The sequence below is a fragment of the Microtus ochrogaster genome, unplaced genomic scaffold, assembly GCF_000317375.1.
Source record: "Microtus ochrogaster isolate Prairie Vole_2 unplaced genomic scaffold, MicOch1.0 UNK4, whole genome shotgun sequence".
In the NCBI taxonomy this organism is placed as follows: Eukaryota; Metazoa; Chordata; class Mammalia; order Rodentia; family Cricetidae; genus Microtus; species Microtus ochrogaster.
The window spans coordinates 17,386,628-17,403,910 of record NW_004949102.1 but is presented as its reverse complement, the minus strand read 5'-3'; the positions used below and the strand labels follow the sequence as shown (position 1 = coordinate 17,403,910).

Sequence of the window (17,283 nt, the reverse complement as noted above, 5' to 3'; positions counted from 1 at the left end):
CTCTGAGAGCAGTGGGCCAGGGGCTAAGGCACTCAGGCATGAAGAGGCTATGAAGAACACTCAACCTGAGAATTAAAGTTCAAATAAGTGAGGCTAAAACAGATTTCCAAACTCAAAATGCAGTGTCATGGGGAGCTATACAAAATTCACATAGGAGCCCATTAGAGACCCAGCAGTGAGGCACCTGCAGGTAAAAGGGAGATAACACTACCAGGGAAGAAGAGTTTCTGCTAATCCTGCTCCTAGGTTCCCACAAGAGAGAAACTAGAAACAACATGGCGAGAGGACCGTGGAGCCAAAATAAGTTCAGAGACACCGCTAGGAGGGTAAATGACTAGTTAATGTAGGGATGAGAGAAGACGCAGTTGATAGGTATCATCTGAGCAGAGACAGAATCAGTACCATCCAGATGAGGTCAAGGGGAACCAGATCAAAGACCTTAAAGGCTGTTATTCAGGGAGGAGACACTACCGAGGCCTTAGAGCAGAGAAGTGATGTGCCCTAACTTGTGACCACACACTGATTGTTACAAAGGGGAGGCAAGGTCATAGTCAGAGAGCTCTGAAAAAAGATAAAGGCCACCAGAAAGGAACAAGAGACTGAAGAAGAGATGCTGGCCTCTAGATAAGTTCTGAAGATGGAGCCCACATGGTTTCTTGCCCCTCTCCTACCTGTGGTCTTATGTAATACATCATAGGAGGAAACACATCTTGACTTCCTTACCAAATTGAAATGTTCAATGTGAGCACACAGTGAACAGTGAACCAGCCAAATATGATACCATTATATTCGGTGATTTCATGAAATTTGGAGAATCTTTAGTTCATATTAGCAGGTTATGGTGCTTGTGGAAGGAAGGACTGGCATCTAACATTGCCTAGAACGCTTATGGCATTAAGCTTTGTCTACAGAGCTTTTTCTTCAAATTCTGAATGCAATTTTCAGAAAGAAGACAAATAGGAAAAAAAATCAATTAAACTAAACTGATTCCTCAGAAACTAGGGTAGAAGCCGCTGTTCCACATTTTTAAAGAATTGACTTGATTAAAATTTTTCTGCTTCCTGGGCTGTGTCATTAATATACAGAGATTATAAAAAATCTGATAACAATTTGCAAAATCAGTATATATGAGAGAAGGGGGTTGAGATGAGACATTTAAGTACAAATACAGCAAGAATTTCCACTTAAATTCAATTTACTTTGTAATATATCACTTCTAATACATGAAAAACAAATACTAAACTACTGAGTTATTTTATTAAAATAAAATCTCCTGACTCACCTTCTTTGGTAATGATCATATTTTACAACAATGTCTTTACAGCCAGCAGTCTCTCCTAGTTATTGTTTAATCACAGTCCTTTTGCTTTTTGAAAACAATTTAGCTGTATTATACACTAAAGATCAATTGCAATTTAGAGTATGATTAATGAGATCATGACGGGAAGTCTAGACATGGCTGTACACTTGTAAGTTCACTGTTGTTGAATTGTTTTTTGTTTGTTTGGTTTTTATTTTTGTTTTTATTTTTTTCGAGACAGGGTTTCTCTGTAGCTGTGAAGTGTATTGTTTCTATGCCCTTTCACATATTTCTAAATCAATTGATCCTCTACACATCTACAAATAACAAAATGTTTCACAGTTCAGTAGAAAAATGAAAGATGCAGGAAGTATAGAAAACCTTATTCACACCCTAAGAACAAGAAAGATTGGACAGATAATCAACAAAATCCTAAATTTTTTGTTTTTGTTTTTTCGAGACAGGGTTTCTCAGTAGCTATGGAGCCTGTCCTGGAACTCGCTCTGTAGACCAGACTGTCCTGGAACTCACAGAGATCCGCCTGCCTCTGCCTCCCGAGTGCTGTGATTAAAGGCATGTGCTGCCGCCACCAAAATAAAATCCTAAATATTCTTAAACTAAGACTTGGAGCTAAGACTCCAAGACAACCAAGTGAACTGAAAGATTGAAAGATAGAGACCGGCTACTCCAGCAGGGCTTGAGAAAAAGTTTACCTGTCGCCCAGCATGAAAGAAAGATGCAGCCAGCATTTAAACAGGTGCAGAAATCAGTCATTGTTTTCAATACTTTATGAGGTTTTTTCCTTTTAGAAGACAGGGTTTCACGTGGTACAGGTTAGTCTCAACTAGCTGTGTAGTTGAATGACCATGAAAGCTTCATCCTGCGCTTTCTCCAGAGAGTAGGGATTATAGATAAACAACACAATGTCGAGCCTTGAGGGTTCTTCTCATGCTCAAAGCAACAATAGATGGATTTCTTGTAGTAGGTGTAGGAATTAAAAACTAGATATAATTATATTAGGAAGTTACGCAGAGAGATTTTTGTGAGTAACAAAGAGGCAAAGAGGCAAGTTCAAAGCTAAGGTATCAAAAGGTAACATCATACATTTAACACTACTGAAGAGCAGATTTAAAATGACCACAGTTGTCAGTTTTATATCACATGATTTTCATCACAGTTACTTTGGCAAGGTCTTAGGGATTAAACCCCATACATGTAGAGACACACACTATCATTTATCTATGCCTTCAGCCCCACACAATGGCATTTAAACATATTAATTAGTGATAACAGAATCACGAACACTGCTTTTCTCTGGAGACCAATAGTGGGGATAGAAAGAGAAAGGGACTGCCATGTTCACCACAATCCCATGTGAACTGTTGAAACTTCATCTTCTTTAACATGTCCTTATTACTTTCATAGTTTTTTCAAAATCTGAAGCAAAGATTTTTACCTTGATCTGCAAGACATCAAGTGGAACCGTTTCTCCTTTCACAATGGCGAGTGTGGCGTCTGTAATGTGTCTAAACAGGGAAACATGGAGAGGGTCTGGTTGTAAAAGATAAACACCACCTGCTCGAGAGCACAGAACGCATACACGTGTGCATACACAGCCACCCTCACATACTCAGAAGCCTAGGACAGATGTCAGGAAAAGCTAGAGTTCTCAAATATTATTATTTTTTAAAAAATATTCTAAGAAAGCAGAAGGAAAGCATGTGAAAGAAAGCAATCAGAACAGCACAAAGTTCTTAGAGATGCATAGAGAAAGATTTGGAGCTTATATAAGATAGTGACCATTTCTTTATGTAACATTGACTGAATCACTCCACTGTGCCTGTTACTGGGAAATGTGGTACTTAAATACACAATGATAACACAGCACCTTTTAATCAGTGTAAGAAATTCAGTCATTTCCCTCTAAGAACAACTTTCTTCCCAAACAGCCAGATGGTAATTAAGGGACAGGACTTAGAGCTATCTTAGCAAACTATAAACCAGGACCCAAGATATATTTTCTTATTTTCTAGGGCTACAAGGATGTTCTTCATGTTTTTACTGTTAATTCCTTCATTCAAGATACAAGACTCTCCTTACATACATTCTGAATCTCTTGAAAGATACACACACACACACACACACACACACACACACACACTTCATCAAAAGTAAATACTATGTATTCCACATACAAGCAATATAAAATTATGCCAGATCTGCAAACAAGCCTAGAGTTTGTACTGGAAATTCAAAATCAGACATATATAAGACACAGCAGAGGGTCAACAAGGGACACATGAAGTGGCTAGACAGAAAGACATCTGCTCTCATGGGACAGGATGCACAGACCACATCAGATGCCTGCTCGGATTGGCCGTCAACCCTCCCGTTCCCTAGTGCAGCCATGACAAGTCCGTTCCTCTCATCCCTCAAGTCTGGCAGATGATACCACCCAGAGGGCAGAAGGTCTCTCTTTGTGGCCACCACTGAACTGTAGGTGTCCTTTCGTAACCACGTCTGAACTTATTAACATTATCATTGGCCTCCTGGAGAATAAAAGCTCCCCAAAGCTAGTGACAATTAGTGTACAGACCATGAAAACTCTCCATCAGCACAGTGCAGGTCAGACAACAGGCACTCAGTATTTGCTGAGTACAATACTTTATTCTCTAGAATTTCCAGCACATAAACTGCAGATAACTCCTGTATATTCCTCACTCGTATTCAACAACCATCACCTCATGACCAATCTTACTTCACAATCCTGTAAGGCTTAATCAATGAAAGAAAATGTGATACCTTAAGAGTTTATTATGTATCTTCATAAGAGACTTTTATGAGATATTATTATACTTAAAATACTGGCCCACTGTGTAACAACATATTTAGTCAGTTCTCAAATTTTAACAATTAATATACACATATATATGTTACCTCCTTTGTTCAAGATTCAAACAAGACACATAAATGGTGACGGGCTTGTGTTTTAAATCTCTTTCACTCATTAACTGTTCTATTTTGTTTCCCTATTTATTTAAGAAATATGCCATTTGTCTACTGAGTTTCTGTGACCTTGAACCTTAGCAATTATATGTGTAACGCCCTGGTATATGTATGCATGTATGTATTATTATATTATTATTACATTATATATTTATTATTACATCAATATATTATTAATTGCATTATTATTACATTAATATATATTAACTTTTTAAAAATTTATTTACATATATAAATTTTATATATTTTCTGAGCTAGAACACAAAATTTATATCAATTCAGCCTTGAGATGTTGGCAACAATAATCCCAATGTGGAGTATATACTTTTATTAGAAGATAAAAAACACCTGGTTGTCTTTTGGTAATGATGGGAACTAATGAAAATAATTACGTAGATCCGTTCCAAACTAATAAAAAAAAAAACCCTGAATTTTCTCTCCAATCTGAATTCTACCATTCTTTCTACTTTATCTTCTATCTACCAAAGAACCTTCGCCTCATTAGCAATCTGGATACACTATAATGCAGGTCATATAAGAAAGCCAAGATTAGCCAGATGTGGTAGCACATGCCTTTAATCCCAACACTCAGGAGGCAGAGGCGGGTGTATCTCTGTGAGTTCAAAGCTGTTACATCGAGAAACTGTGGCTGAAAAAACCAAAACCAAAACCAAACAAACAAAAACAAGAACAATTTAACTGTTTTAAAACCATGAGACAGGGTCTATGTGTCCTAGGCTCGCACTTTGTAGCCAAAGATGGCTCAACTTTGATCTCCCTACCTCTCCCCCAAGCGCTGCAATTACAGATGTGCACCATGGGTTATTCCATGCTGGGATGGAAGACAGAGCTTCATGCTTGCTAGCATTTTGCCAACTAACATCCCTTCTCCCTTTTTCCTATTATTTCAATAAGGTCTGACTTTGTCCCCCAGTTGACCTTGAACTGGCTACGTAGATCAGGATGACCTTTGAACTCACATGCCTCTGCCTTTTGACTGCTATAATAAAGGCATGCAACACATTGGTCCTCCCCCAACCATGCCCGATTAAAAACAACTCTAAAAACCAGTTTTCTAAATAATAACCTGGTTGGGAAATAACACACAAATGTATTCAGTATTTCAATCTTACATGTTTTCTAATTATCACTATGAAAATGATCTGGCATGTTTCAATACACTGTAAATATTCACCTTATTGACACAAAAATAAAGATGGGATAAAGGATCACTATATAATTAATGGTGAGAGATAGGCACAGAGGTATATGCTGATGTCAACAAAACTCAGAAAAACTAGAATGCATCTCTAATGCTTGCTTAATCAAATAAAGTTATTGAAGTTTGAAAGGATTATGCTTCTTTTTATTGTGAAACTCGTGTGTGTGTGTGTGTGTGTATGGGTGTTGTTAGGGATCAAATCCAGTACATTTACATAAAACTTCTTTTTTAGAGCCATCTTAGGCCAGGTTCGTAGGAACATTTAAAGGCAAATACAGAAGTTTCCCTAGATAACCCTTCCCTCACACAGAGCTGTTCTGTGTGTTACCATACCCTCCCTCCCCCAAAACTGGTCTGCTCTTTTGTCACAACTCAAGAATTTCTACTGACTTATTAATGTCATTCAAAATCTAGTTTTGGTCATAGCTGCAGCCTAACTGGGTTGAGACAAGGTTAGTGGCATGTACCCACTATCACAGTACACACAAAGGAAATCAGACATCACACAAATCTCTTGGCACCCCTACAAACCCTAACAACTCTCCCCGCCTTCTTACTGTCGTAATTTTCTAGTCCAGATCTCCAACAGTTGGAGTCATACAGCATAGCCTTTTCCACACTGTTTTCCTTTACTTGGTCACATGCATCCAAGTTTCTGTTTTTCTGTGGTTCATAGCTAATGTCTTTCTAGCACTGAATGAGATTCCACTGCTTGCATGTACCAGTTTATTAATCCACTTGACAATTGTTTTTTTCTTGCATGAGCAGTGCCAAACCGTCTTCGAAGGAGTTGGTTTGTTCTGAGGTCATCAAACTTCTGGGCCTAGAGTTAGCATCATTTCCTTCACAATCCTTTCCACGTCATAGGCTCAGCAGTGACATCGTCTCTTTCATCACTAAAATTAAGCATTTGTGTCCTTTCTAGTTTTTATTTTTCCAGGCTAGAGATTTGTTGACCTATTTATCATTTCCAAGAACTAGCTTTTCCATTGACTTCTGTTTTCAATTTATTGAATTCTTATTATTTTCACTTGTTTACTCTGGATATAATTTGTCTTTCCTTGTGTTAATTCTAGATTTAACTAGCTTTGCTCCTCTTCCTGACTTTAGAGGCAATGTTTGAGTTTGTAGCCAGGCTGATTGCAAACACACTCCTCCTGAGTCACCTTCCCACGTGAATGCCTCTACAGTGTGACATCACAGTTAATCTTGCTTTGCCTCTGTTCTTATGCATAAATTTTCTCTACATGCTTTAAATTTTCTCTAACCACAACTATCACTGCCTCCCACATATTTTTGGAAGTTGTTTTAATTTAGTTCAAAATAATATAAAATTCTCAAGACTTCTTCCTTGACATATGTGTTATGTGGAAGCATACTGTATAATCTACAGAGATTTGAAGACTGTCCAGTTATGTTTCCATTTTAATCTTCAACTCTTTTCTACCCCAATCAGTTAGGGAAGGGCTGAAGAGTAGGCTGGAGTTGGGTTATTTCCCTTCTCCCATATGGAAGCCCAGAACCAACTAGAGTCCAGCAATCCCTGTTGAGTTCCAATACTATTCGAGAAGCTTGGGCTCTGAATAAAAAGTTTCTCCTGATGCAGACTTGCAAGGGGAAAAGACTGCTTCAGAGTATTGCAAAACTTTTCCTTTCTGCCCTTCTAGTATATAGTGTGGGATCTCCAGCAAACTCCCAGAGGTACATCTCACAAGATTATAAGACATAACACTGGGTGTCAATGAGATTGGAACTCTCAGAGTTGACTGCATAGACCTCAGGTTTTCCTACAAAAGCACTGGTTCCCTGCCTTGGTATTCAACCATGGGACAGCTGTTTGGCTGGTGTCCCCCCTTTCTTTTCAGGTCCAACAGAGTTTGTGGTTTGCTTTGTTTTTCCATTTGTGGTGCTAAGAATTGGGCCAGGGGCTTTGTGAAGTGTTTCTCCTGGGCCAAGACTCTATCAGCTTTGCATCTGTTCTTCAAGCAGAGCTTCTCAAACACAACCCTGGAAACTGAAAGGTCAACTTCATTTTTAAAACCAGAGCTGGAATCCCCATGCAGTACAATCTGTCCTTGCAAGCATGCCTTTCCATACATTTTGTCAAATGTATCCATGTAAACAATACTATCACCAAAATAAGTAATATCTCTAACATATCAATCTTGGCAGCCAACCCACTCCCACCACCATCACTGGTTCCTGGCAATTACCAAATTCAGCTTAATCTTTAGTAGGAACTGCCATAGAATAGAATGAAAAAGCATGAGTTTGCGATTATTCATGCTACTGACTGTATCAACATGGTAGACAGTGTCTTTCCACGGTAAAGGAGTACTCTGTGTAACTGGAGGTTTCTTTCCCACCTGACAGTTCCCAAATAACCACTCTGAACCTTAATATTAACTACAAATGGTTTGGCTGATGGCTCAGGCTTCTTACTGGCTAGCTCTTCATATAACCTAACCCATTTCTAATAATCTGTGTATGTCGATGTGCCCTGTAGTTTACAGGCAATGCTCTGACACCTTATTTTTCCAGCAGCTGCTGGCATCCCTCCACTCTGCCTTCTTTCTCCCTGTATTCACTTTGGCTTTCCCAACTAGTTATATTCTGCCCTGCCATAGGTCAAAGCAGCTTTTTTCATCAACCAATGAGAGCAACACATACTCACAGTGTACAGAAAGACCATCCCACAGCAACTCTGTTCTATGGATTACCACAATCTGTTGAGCTGCTGATTCAGGAATTGGCTGACACTGGCACTAGTCCTGATTTTTGGCAACTTGCAACAGATTCTACAAATGAGGTTTAGGTTGTTGTCTGGATCTGTATGTCTGTATTTCCCTTAGGTAAATGCCTAAAGAGAATGACAAATTTACGTTGAATTTGGTAAGAGACAGCCATATTAATTCCCATCAAGGCTGCACTACTGGGCATTCCTGCCATTGATACAAGAATTTCAGTTCCTGAATACATATAGCAGTGCTTGTGCCTTCTGGAAGGCCCTTTTCCTTTTATTTAATGTGAGCCATTGTGAGTTGGAGAGATGGCTCAGTGGTTAAGAGTCCTTGCTACTCTTATAAATAACACTGCTTCAATTCCCAGCACCCACATGGGGTGTACAGTCATCAATACCTCCAACTCCTGGGGATTTAATGCTCACTTCTGGCCTTCTTGAGCATCAGGAATTCTATATGCAGACAAAACACTCGTATTTATCTATGAACCATTATTTTCCTTTCAGTAGAGATGTTGCCTAGGGAGTGGGCAGCAAACTTTTTAAAAGTGAGGTTCTACTTGGAGGAAGCAAGAAGGACACTCACAAGTCTAGCAGGTTTGTTCTGAGAGGATCTGGTCGTGAGGAAGCACCGCAGATGATTTAACCTGAGCAGCACCTGGCACCCAAACTACTGCAATCCAGAAGGACTGTTTGCATTAAATGGCTTCCCTGAATTGTTTGGCGGAAGACAGCTGAAGTGCAACCTCCGATCTCTCGCTCCCTGACAATAACTGAAGTCCTCAGAAAGAAGCACTGGGCCTGGCATTGAGGATGATTGACCCGCAACAGTCCACATTCCAAGAAGAAAGACGTTTTTCTTCTTTAATAATTCTGCAACAGGAAATTCTGACAGCAGGGCAGAAGGCAAAGCTTTGTCCTTTTTAAATATCCACAGGCAGCAGCCATGTTAAAAAGTCTGCAAAATTCTGAGCCCAGGGCAGAGTTACTGATTACCTAAGAGCCCTGGGGCATGGTTATAGATTAGATTTTGCTATAGATTAGATTTTATATTTTAAAATATAAACAGAGAAACCCTGTCTCGAAAAACCAAAAAAAAAAATAAAAAAAAAAAATAAAAAAAAATATAAACAGAAGCAGCAATAACAGTAGTTTAAGAACATGGAAAAAACTTGCTCCTAAAAAGCAGAAGGCTCTCAGATCCTGGGGTGTCCACATGTGAGTGCAAATTGGCTTCTGGACAGGAAGGGTTTCTGCAAGGAAACCTGTCTCTGATCACTGATGTGCTACTGGAAATGCTGGCTGAAGCAGTTCAATCATCTCTACCGACACAAGAAGAGACAAGCTCACTAAGAGTCAAGTCTTGAACAGCATAGGATTTACATCAGACCAGCAAAAATGTTCAGTGATTCATCCTTCATTATATATCACCCCTCAGAACTTCCAACCTTTGACAGATAGGTTGGCCCATTAATAGGTTTCCCATGTTTGCCTCAGGATGGTTGAGAATGGCTGCAGGATCCTATAAAGGTGTGACACCTGAGAAACAGTAGAATGAGGGTAGGATAAATATCTACATGCGTGTCTGGGCTTTCCTATATGCACCAGGATTGTATGATCAACACAGAACTCCTAAAAGATATAATTGTTGGCCCTCAAAATTACAATAGGGAAAGTCAATCAGAACCAGCCTAACAAAACACTCTAAAGCAGAAAAAAAAAATTTCACCCAAATAAAAAAGTCACTTGAGTATCATTATTATTGACTTAGGTTATAAAAGAAAAAAATTATGAGAAATTTTTAACTAATTCATTCAGCAAATATTTGCTTTCTGGTGTCTTCTGTCACAAAGCTTACACTGCATACGGTGTGCTGATTTCTCAACACTGTCCATTTACTTATGTCTTTTGACAACCATTTACTCAAGATTATGTTATTAATTACTGTGAAAGCCAGGCCTCAGATTAGGCTTTGCTCCCTAAAGCTTTTGAGAAAAAAGAACTATTAAAACGACAATTTGCCTGACTCCCAAAGACACTGTTAAGACTCTCAGCAAATCAGTTTAGATGTCAGGACTTGGCTACTTTCCTTATCTGCTACATCCCGCACTACCTACCACTCCAGGAAGTCAGAAAAGGACCTGAGTCTACTTCCTTGTTTTACTTACCACCATTCAGTTACCACAGGCCACACGCTCGTTGTCAGCATGCAAACTTAAAGGAAACCATCAGTGCAAATCTGCCCTCCCTTCACGAAACGGACTTACAATGCAAAAGCAGAAAAACTGTATGGGTCAGAGATGCCATCTCCGTATCAGCTCCAATGACATTAAGTACTCACCTCCACCCTGACTTCGGGAATTCCTATTAGATTAGGAAGGCACCACAACACAATTGGGAAACACCCCAATTCTCTGAAAGGCTGGATACTCCCTCCCAATAACGTGAAGTTTCAAACTACCAAATTTGCAAAGTTGACTGTATCATACATGTGGATCTCTGTCCTAGGCTCTATCACCTACAAAGGTTAGCGTTCCATAGTGACAACCTACTGGACTTTGTTTCCACTTTCGGCAAAGAGGGTGTGACTCAAACTACTGGTCTGTCCCAGCGGGATAAATCCAATTGGAATCTTACTGAAGGTAGCCTGGTAGAACAAAAAGAAGAGAAAGTTGTACTGTTATAGTCAGAAAATTAGGTTTAACAGAGAGGCATCTGTGTGTCCTCTATGACAAAGCAACTGGCCTGTGTCTTCCTCCTCATCTCCATGCCCCCTCCCTATGCCAGTGAGCAAGTACTTCAAGTGAGCATTTTCTAAAACAAAGCAGTCCATGAAAACACAATGATGCAGAATTTAGAAGATATCCTTGGGTGCTCAGTACTTGCAATTATTAGTATGAAACTGGGCTAAGACAGCGACAGTCTTACAGCTACTGGATCAATTACGCAGTGTAAGAATTGCTAAGCTATCACACTTCATAAGACATATACAGACAAAATCAACTAAAATATCTACTATTTCTACAGTGACGAGTGACCAGTGACAGGGGGCACTGTTTCATAAGCTATATCAAATACAAATGAGGCAAAGAGTAAGTCAAATAGCTGTCAGTTAATGACATACTAGGTGATTTAACTAAATGTCACATATGTAACAGATACTTAAAGATTCTTAAAGATTATTTTCAATAAATTTCTAACAAAATCCTATAAGCCCACAACCCAGATTTAAGAATATTTATCGTTTTGTTTCTGATGTTTTATGAAATAAATTGGATCTCAAAATTAAAATAAATAAGTAAATAAATAGGCAGAGAGGCAGATGAAATCCTTTGAGATTCTGTTCTCCTGCCTGCTCTTCGAGGAAATCATTATGCTAGGTTGGTATGACTTTCCCAAATACATTACTTTTTTCTTACTACATACTATGCCACAAATAACACACAGTGGCGGTACTGTTTCCTGCATTCTAAAACCATGTAGAAACATACTCCAGAATCTTACTCTGTATTTACCATTTCTAAGATCTAAAGATGTAGATACTCATACATCCAGATCATTCCTGTGTATGCATACACGTCTTTCTGTACACAGGTGTGTGGGTGGTGCTGAGGATGCACAAAGAGGCCAGAGGGCAACTTCCCATCCTGCTCCCTGGGCACTGTCCACATTTGTCTTAGACAAGTCTCACCCAGGGCTTGAAACGTGCAAAGTCGGCTCTCCTGGCCAGCCAGCACCCAGTTACCAGCAGCACCACCGACTACAACCAACTGATTTTATATGAATCCTGGGGAACAAACTCAGGTTCCCGTGCTCACCCTTAACTAAATAAGCCTAATCCATTCATTTCAGTGTTATCTAGTTCCTCTTAGATGAACACATCACTATTAATTTATGAAAGAATTCATTAAAGAAAAGATTCTACAGGAAATTTTTCTATAGTACAGACTATTGTTAAAAGGTACTGGGTACTCTAGATTACCGTCCACCATGGGTTCATGAGAGTGACCTATGACAGAGGATCCAGTATTGCTTCACCTGCTCAAAAATCCAATCCCATCACAACTGCACTGGACTGAAACTATAACACAAGAGTTGAGCATGGTGCTCTGTGCCTGGAATCCCAGAGACTCCAGAGACTGAGGTAGGAGAATCACAAGTTCAAGGCCAACCTGGGCAACTTATCAGGACCATGTCACAAAATAAAAACGAAATGAATAAAGAGCTGGAAGTGTAGCTCAGTGGTCCAGTGCTTACCCAGCATTCACAAAGCCCTGGATTCAATCCGCAGTATAGCATATATTTGTATGTGTATATTGATATATACATACATACATACATATAAATACATACATTATTTTATACATTATATAAACATAATGCATAAATATAAATATGTATGCATGAATCATGAGGAGCAAAAGACAAAAAAATGACAGCAAGTAAAACGTAAATTTATTGTTACAAGCTCACCTCATCTGTCCTTCGAAGGACTCCAGTAACAACCTATGAGTGTAAAAAAATTATTATAAACAACATGCATTTCCTTTATCATAACAAAATTAGATTCAAATTTCATGAACCACAAACTTACTTGTTTTCTTCCAGAAACAATGTTAAATGATGTCCTAGATCTTAAAAACACATCAATTTCTCAAATATGATCAAGGCTAAATTGGATTTTATTTTTAACCTAGAAGTAATAATAAAAACTAAGATAAATTATAGAAATTCCATATTACATTAGGAAAACTGTGTTTCAAGGTCTACAAAACCTAGCTTTACTAATGTTTATGTTGTAGGCTCAATAGAAATCTGAGCTCTTTTCAATTATACAGAAAAGTCTATGTTACCTGAGATACATAGACAAAACGATGCCTTAATATATTCAGAAATCTATACTCGAGTGTTTCTTCCTAAGGGCTATGAAGACAAGGGGCTAAACAAGTAGCATTAAACACTTCTTTATTTTCTTTATTCCACCTTTGAGACAGGATCTCATTAGGTAGTCTAGACACACAGCATTCCTCCGGCCCCAGCCTCCTGGGTTCCTGGAAGCAGGTGCGAGCGGTCATCCCTACCCAATTCGTTCTCTAGCCAATGTCTACTTTAATGTGGAAGAGCGCACCAAATATACAAAATACTGTCTTTCTTTAAAATTATTTTGTAAAAATAAAGGTTGACACATCTCATCCCTTTCTCTTGTCCCACCCAGCTCACTGGGTTTCAGTATTAAATGGGCTGTCAGTGGTCCACCTCATCCACACAGAACTCTTTCATATTAAATGGGCTGTCAGTGGTCTACCTCATCCACACAGAACTCTTCACATCTCATCAGTAAGCTATAAAAACAACTACAAGATCGTTAGCAGAGACTTTTAAAAAAGAAGGTTACTGAGGTTCAAATGACAGCCAAATCAAAAACAGGACAGTCTCTGCTGTTCCTTTCTGATCCCTTACAATGATGAAGCAACCAAAGAGAGTTCAGTCAAAGGCAACCATAATGTAGTGTGGGTGTACAGTACAGCATCTGGTAAAACTGATGAACCTGCATTAAAATTACAATCTAAACTTTATTGTTTAGATTGTTGTTCACGCCATGCCGTGCACATTGCAGGTTTCAATAAACAGGTAATGACACCTAGACATCAGTATCATATCTACAGTATTTTCATTGCCCTAAAAGGCCTGTGTGCTGACTGCTCATCCTCCCCTTCTCCCGACTTCAGGAAACTTCTTCACCTTTCTACTCTTTCTACACTTGCATGGCCACGAGTCAAACAGTTGAACTGTAAACTATGTCTTTTCATGCTTTCTTCCACTTAGTAATAAACACTATGATTCCTCCAACTCTTGTCATAACAATAATTCCTCTTTTTCCATGCTAAATAATCCATTACTTGGATATGCAACTCTACTTACCCACTGACTAATTAAAAGGCACCTTTATTTCTTCCAAGTTTTGTCAATTATAAACAAAAACACTATAAACATCCAAGTGCAATTTTTTATTTGTATGTACAATACCTGTGAACTCCTCTGGATAACTTTCAATGAGCACAATTGCTGCACTACAGGGTAAGAGTATGTTAAGTTTTCTGGGAAACCATTCATTTTCCATTTTGGTTATATTAGATTTGGGTTATTCTAATATATAAAGTGACTAAACCATTCGGCATTCCCACCATAAATGAATGACAGTCCCTACTCCACCACCCTCATCAGCATTCAGTATTGCCTGTGTTCTGGATGCTGGCCATTCTAATAGGTGTAACATCTGACTAAGGGTAAGCGATATTAATATTAGAACAAAGACAGGGCTAGGGATAAAGCTCAGGAGTGCGAGCTTGCCCAGCATACAAGAGGTGTGTTCTCTAGCACTAGCTGCAAAACAACCAACTTTAACAGCGACAGAAAAATAGAGAGACACATACATGTGACCAAGAAGCACCTCATCCTATAAATGCAGCACTAAGAGTTAGCTTTCTATACAACAGGGGTGATGTGAGTGGGCAGAGGTGTTTTCTTGAGAGACGCTGTCATCTGAGGAGACCTTGTCCTCAGTGAACCCATGAGGCCATCACAGAGCTGCTGTGCACCAGGATGCACAACATAACAGGTTCAGCCCATCAGTACCTATTCTGCCTCCTGGCTTAGTCAACGTCTGAGATCTAATCTTGCTGTGTAGTCCAAGATTAACTGCAACTCAAGATCTCCCACTTCATCCTAAGTGCTTACATTTATAGAGCCTTGTTTGTTTTATTTAATTTCGTCAAACAAAATTTATTGCATATAATCCCTTCTTTTTGCTGGGAGGAAGGTTTACCAAAAGCAAGGAAGGAAAAGTACGGGAGCAAAGCTTAGGGCTGTATTAGCTGTGAGCAACAGCCCGAAAATAATGAACTCCAACAGTTTCCTTAATTCTTGTTGCCACTGTTCTAGAACTTAATTTTTATTCTTATCCCCTTAAAAATGTTCCTGGATGGGGAGGGGAGGATCCTACCTCCTGCAGTGTCCCATCTCCTCCAGCAACGATGATCACATCTGTTTTTTCCATCAGTTCCAAGAGCTTCTTGGCCTGTCCCTCATAATCTGTCTGAAATGTAAAAGAACGCTCTGGTAAATCTGTCACTGTAGGAACACAAGTTCAAAGGATGAAAAGATGAGATACGCTGTCTAAAGTTTAAATTGACTCTATTTTCTCAAGAAAATTTTATGAAAACAACTAGGTATGAATTTTTATACTTTCTGAGTCAGGGTTATACTTCAGAAACTATCTACTCAGCTCCTTATTTTAAAAATAAATTCAAGCCCAATAACTTGTTTCAGTGATACAGCTAGCCAGCCAGTGGGCTCATTTCCAGTCCAGTGTGGCTTCTGTGACACTGGTGACAGGAAGTCAAGTGCACATGCAAATGGGGAAGCAGATGTAATGGAAAGAGCACAGACTGCAAAGCCCAAGAGACCCACAGCAAATCTAGGCTCTGCTTCTTTTCAGCTGAAAGGCCTTAAACTCACTGGATCCTAATTTCCTCATCAATGAATTTCCATGCATCAAGGGAGGGGTAACCATGGCTTCCTGCACTATTGCTGCACAGCACAATCTAAGGCAGCTAGAAAAGTGTTTGCAACTGGAACTCTAAGGAGATGGAGATTGGTTTTGTTTGGTTGTTTTGTGTTGTGTTGTTTTGTTTGCTGTGATATTACATAAAAATGCAGGTGTGTTTTGAAGTTCTCACAGAAGAGCACTTCACCTTCCCATTTTTAAAGAATGCTCATCTCAGATACAGGCATACATGTAAATGTATATTTCAGCCACCACCAGGAGTGCATTGATCTGTACGGCCCTGAAGACAAATGCTAAAAGATTAAAGGGCATAAAACCAGTGAAATAGAAATATTACCTCCAATCCAAAACACACTAGACACACCAGCAGGCCGAACCTAAATACTGAACATCAGATGGGATAAAACACCTGTAGTATAACTTGAACTATCTGGGCTTTGTGCCCTGTTCTAGCAGAGACCTCTGAAGATCACAGAAGATCTCCGGTACTCACAGGAAGCGCCCCTCACACACCAGACTATGTGCTACAGAGGTAGCTTTGGGAGGATCCCTGGGTGGCTTGGGGGATGGGAGCTGGTCCCCAGAGAGCAGCAGATGATTTAAGGGTTAGAACTGTGAGCTCCTCACCCTGACTTCCATGGAAGAGAGAGGAGCCCAGGTGAGCTCATTCATCAGGGCTCAATGATTTCATCTGCGGTGTTTGAAAGAAAATGGCCTTCAAAAGGGGTGGCACTATTAGGAAGTGTGGCTTGTTGGAGGAAATGTCACTGTCAGGTGTTGTGGGAGGTCCTTCCACTCCTCCAGCCAATAGCTGCTGAGATACCAGCCCATTGGGGCGTGGTCTCTCTCTTTAAAAAAGCGGGCATCTTCCCTCCTGCCTCTCTCTTACTTCCTGCTCTGCTTCCCGCGACTAGACTCCTTCCTGATTGCACAGAGGGCTGTTGTCTGGCTGTTTTCCAGCGACTAGACTCCTTCCTGATTGCACAGAGGGCTGTTGTTTGGGAAGGTGATCTGTAAGTTTTTTCCCCTTTAAATAAATACTACCCTATTAATCATAATTCCAAACTGCTGTGGAATTGTTTGTGACTTACGCCTTCACCTGGCGCCCAACATTTGGTTTTAGGACCTCTCCTTCCCCTGCTCGGCTGCCAGCCATGAGTTCGGCTTGGCACAAGCCCTCCCTTCCTCAGCCGCGGCCTGTGCCTTGAGGCCTGTGCCTTGTGCGTGGAGCTGGTCGTAGACTGGAAATGTCTCCTAACAATCTTTGGAAGTCATTAAGAGTCTTTAACCAGTCTCTCCTAATTTGTGCCTTTTGCGTTCTCTCCTAATTTGTGCCTTTTGCGTTTTAATTTTCTCTAACCCTATTCTGTAACCTAGGTAATTAATAGAGTTTCCTCTTTGAATCTTTTCAGGGGCAATTTGTAATCCCCACCTAGGCAAGACTTTCT

At 39.7% G+C, this 17,283-nt stretch overlaps 1 protein-coding gene across 1 annotated transcript in view; it reads right to left on the bottom strand.

Annotated features, from left to right (window-relative positions):
- Agk (acylglycerol kinase) overlaps positions 1-17,283 on the bottom strand; it is a 93,675-nt gene that overhangs the window by 18,983 nt on the left and 57,409 nt on the right. The window contains exons 6-9 of the mRNA XM_013353233.2: positions 15,272-15,364; positions 12,742-12,774; positions 10,821-10,915; positions 2,757-2,826 (exon numbers count right to left, since the gene is read on the bottom strand). Coding sequence (XP_013208687.1) covers positions 2,757-2,826; positions 10,821-10,915; positions 12,742-12,774; positions 15,272-15,364 — 291 coding nt within the window. The remainder of the gene's footprint in view (positions 1-2,756; positions 2,827-10,820; positions 10,916-12,741; positions 12,775-15,271; positions 15,365-17,283) is intronic.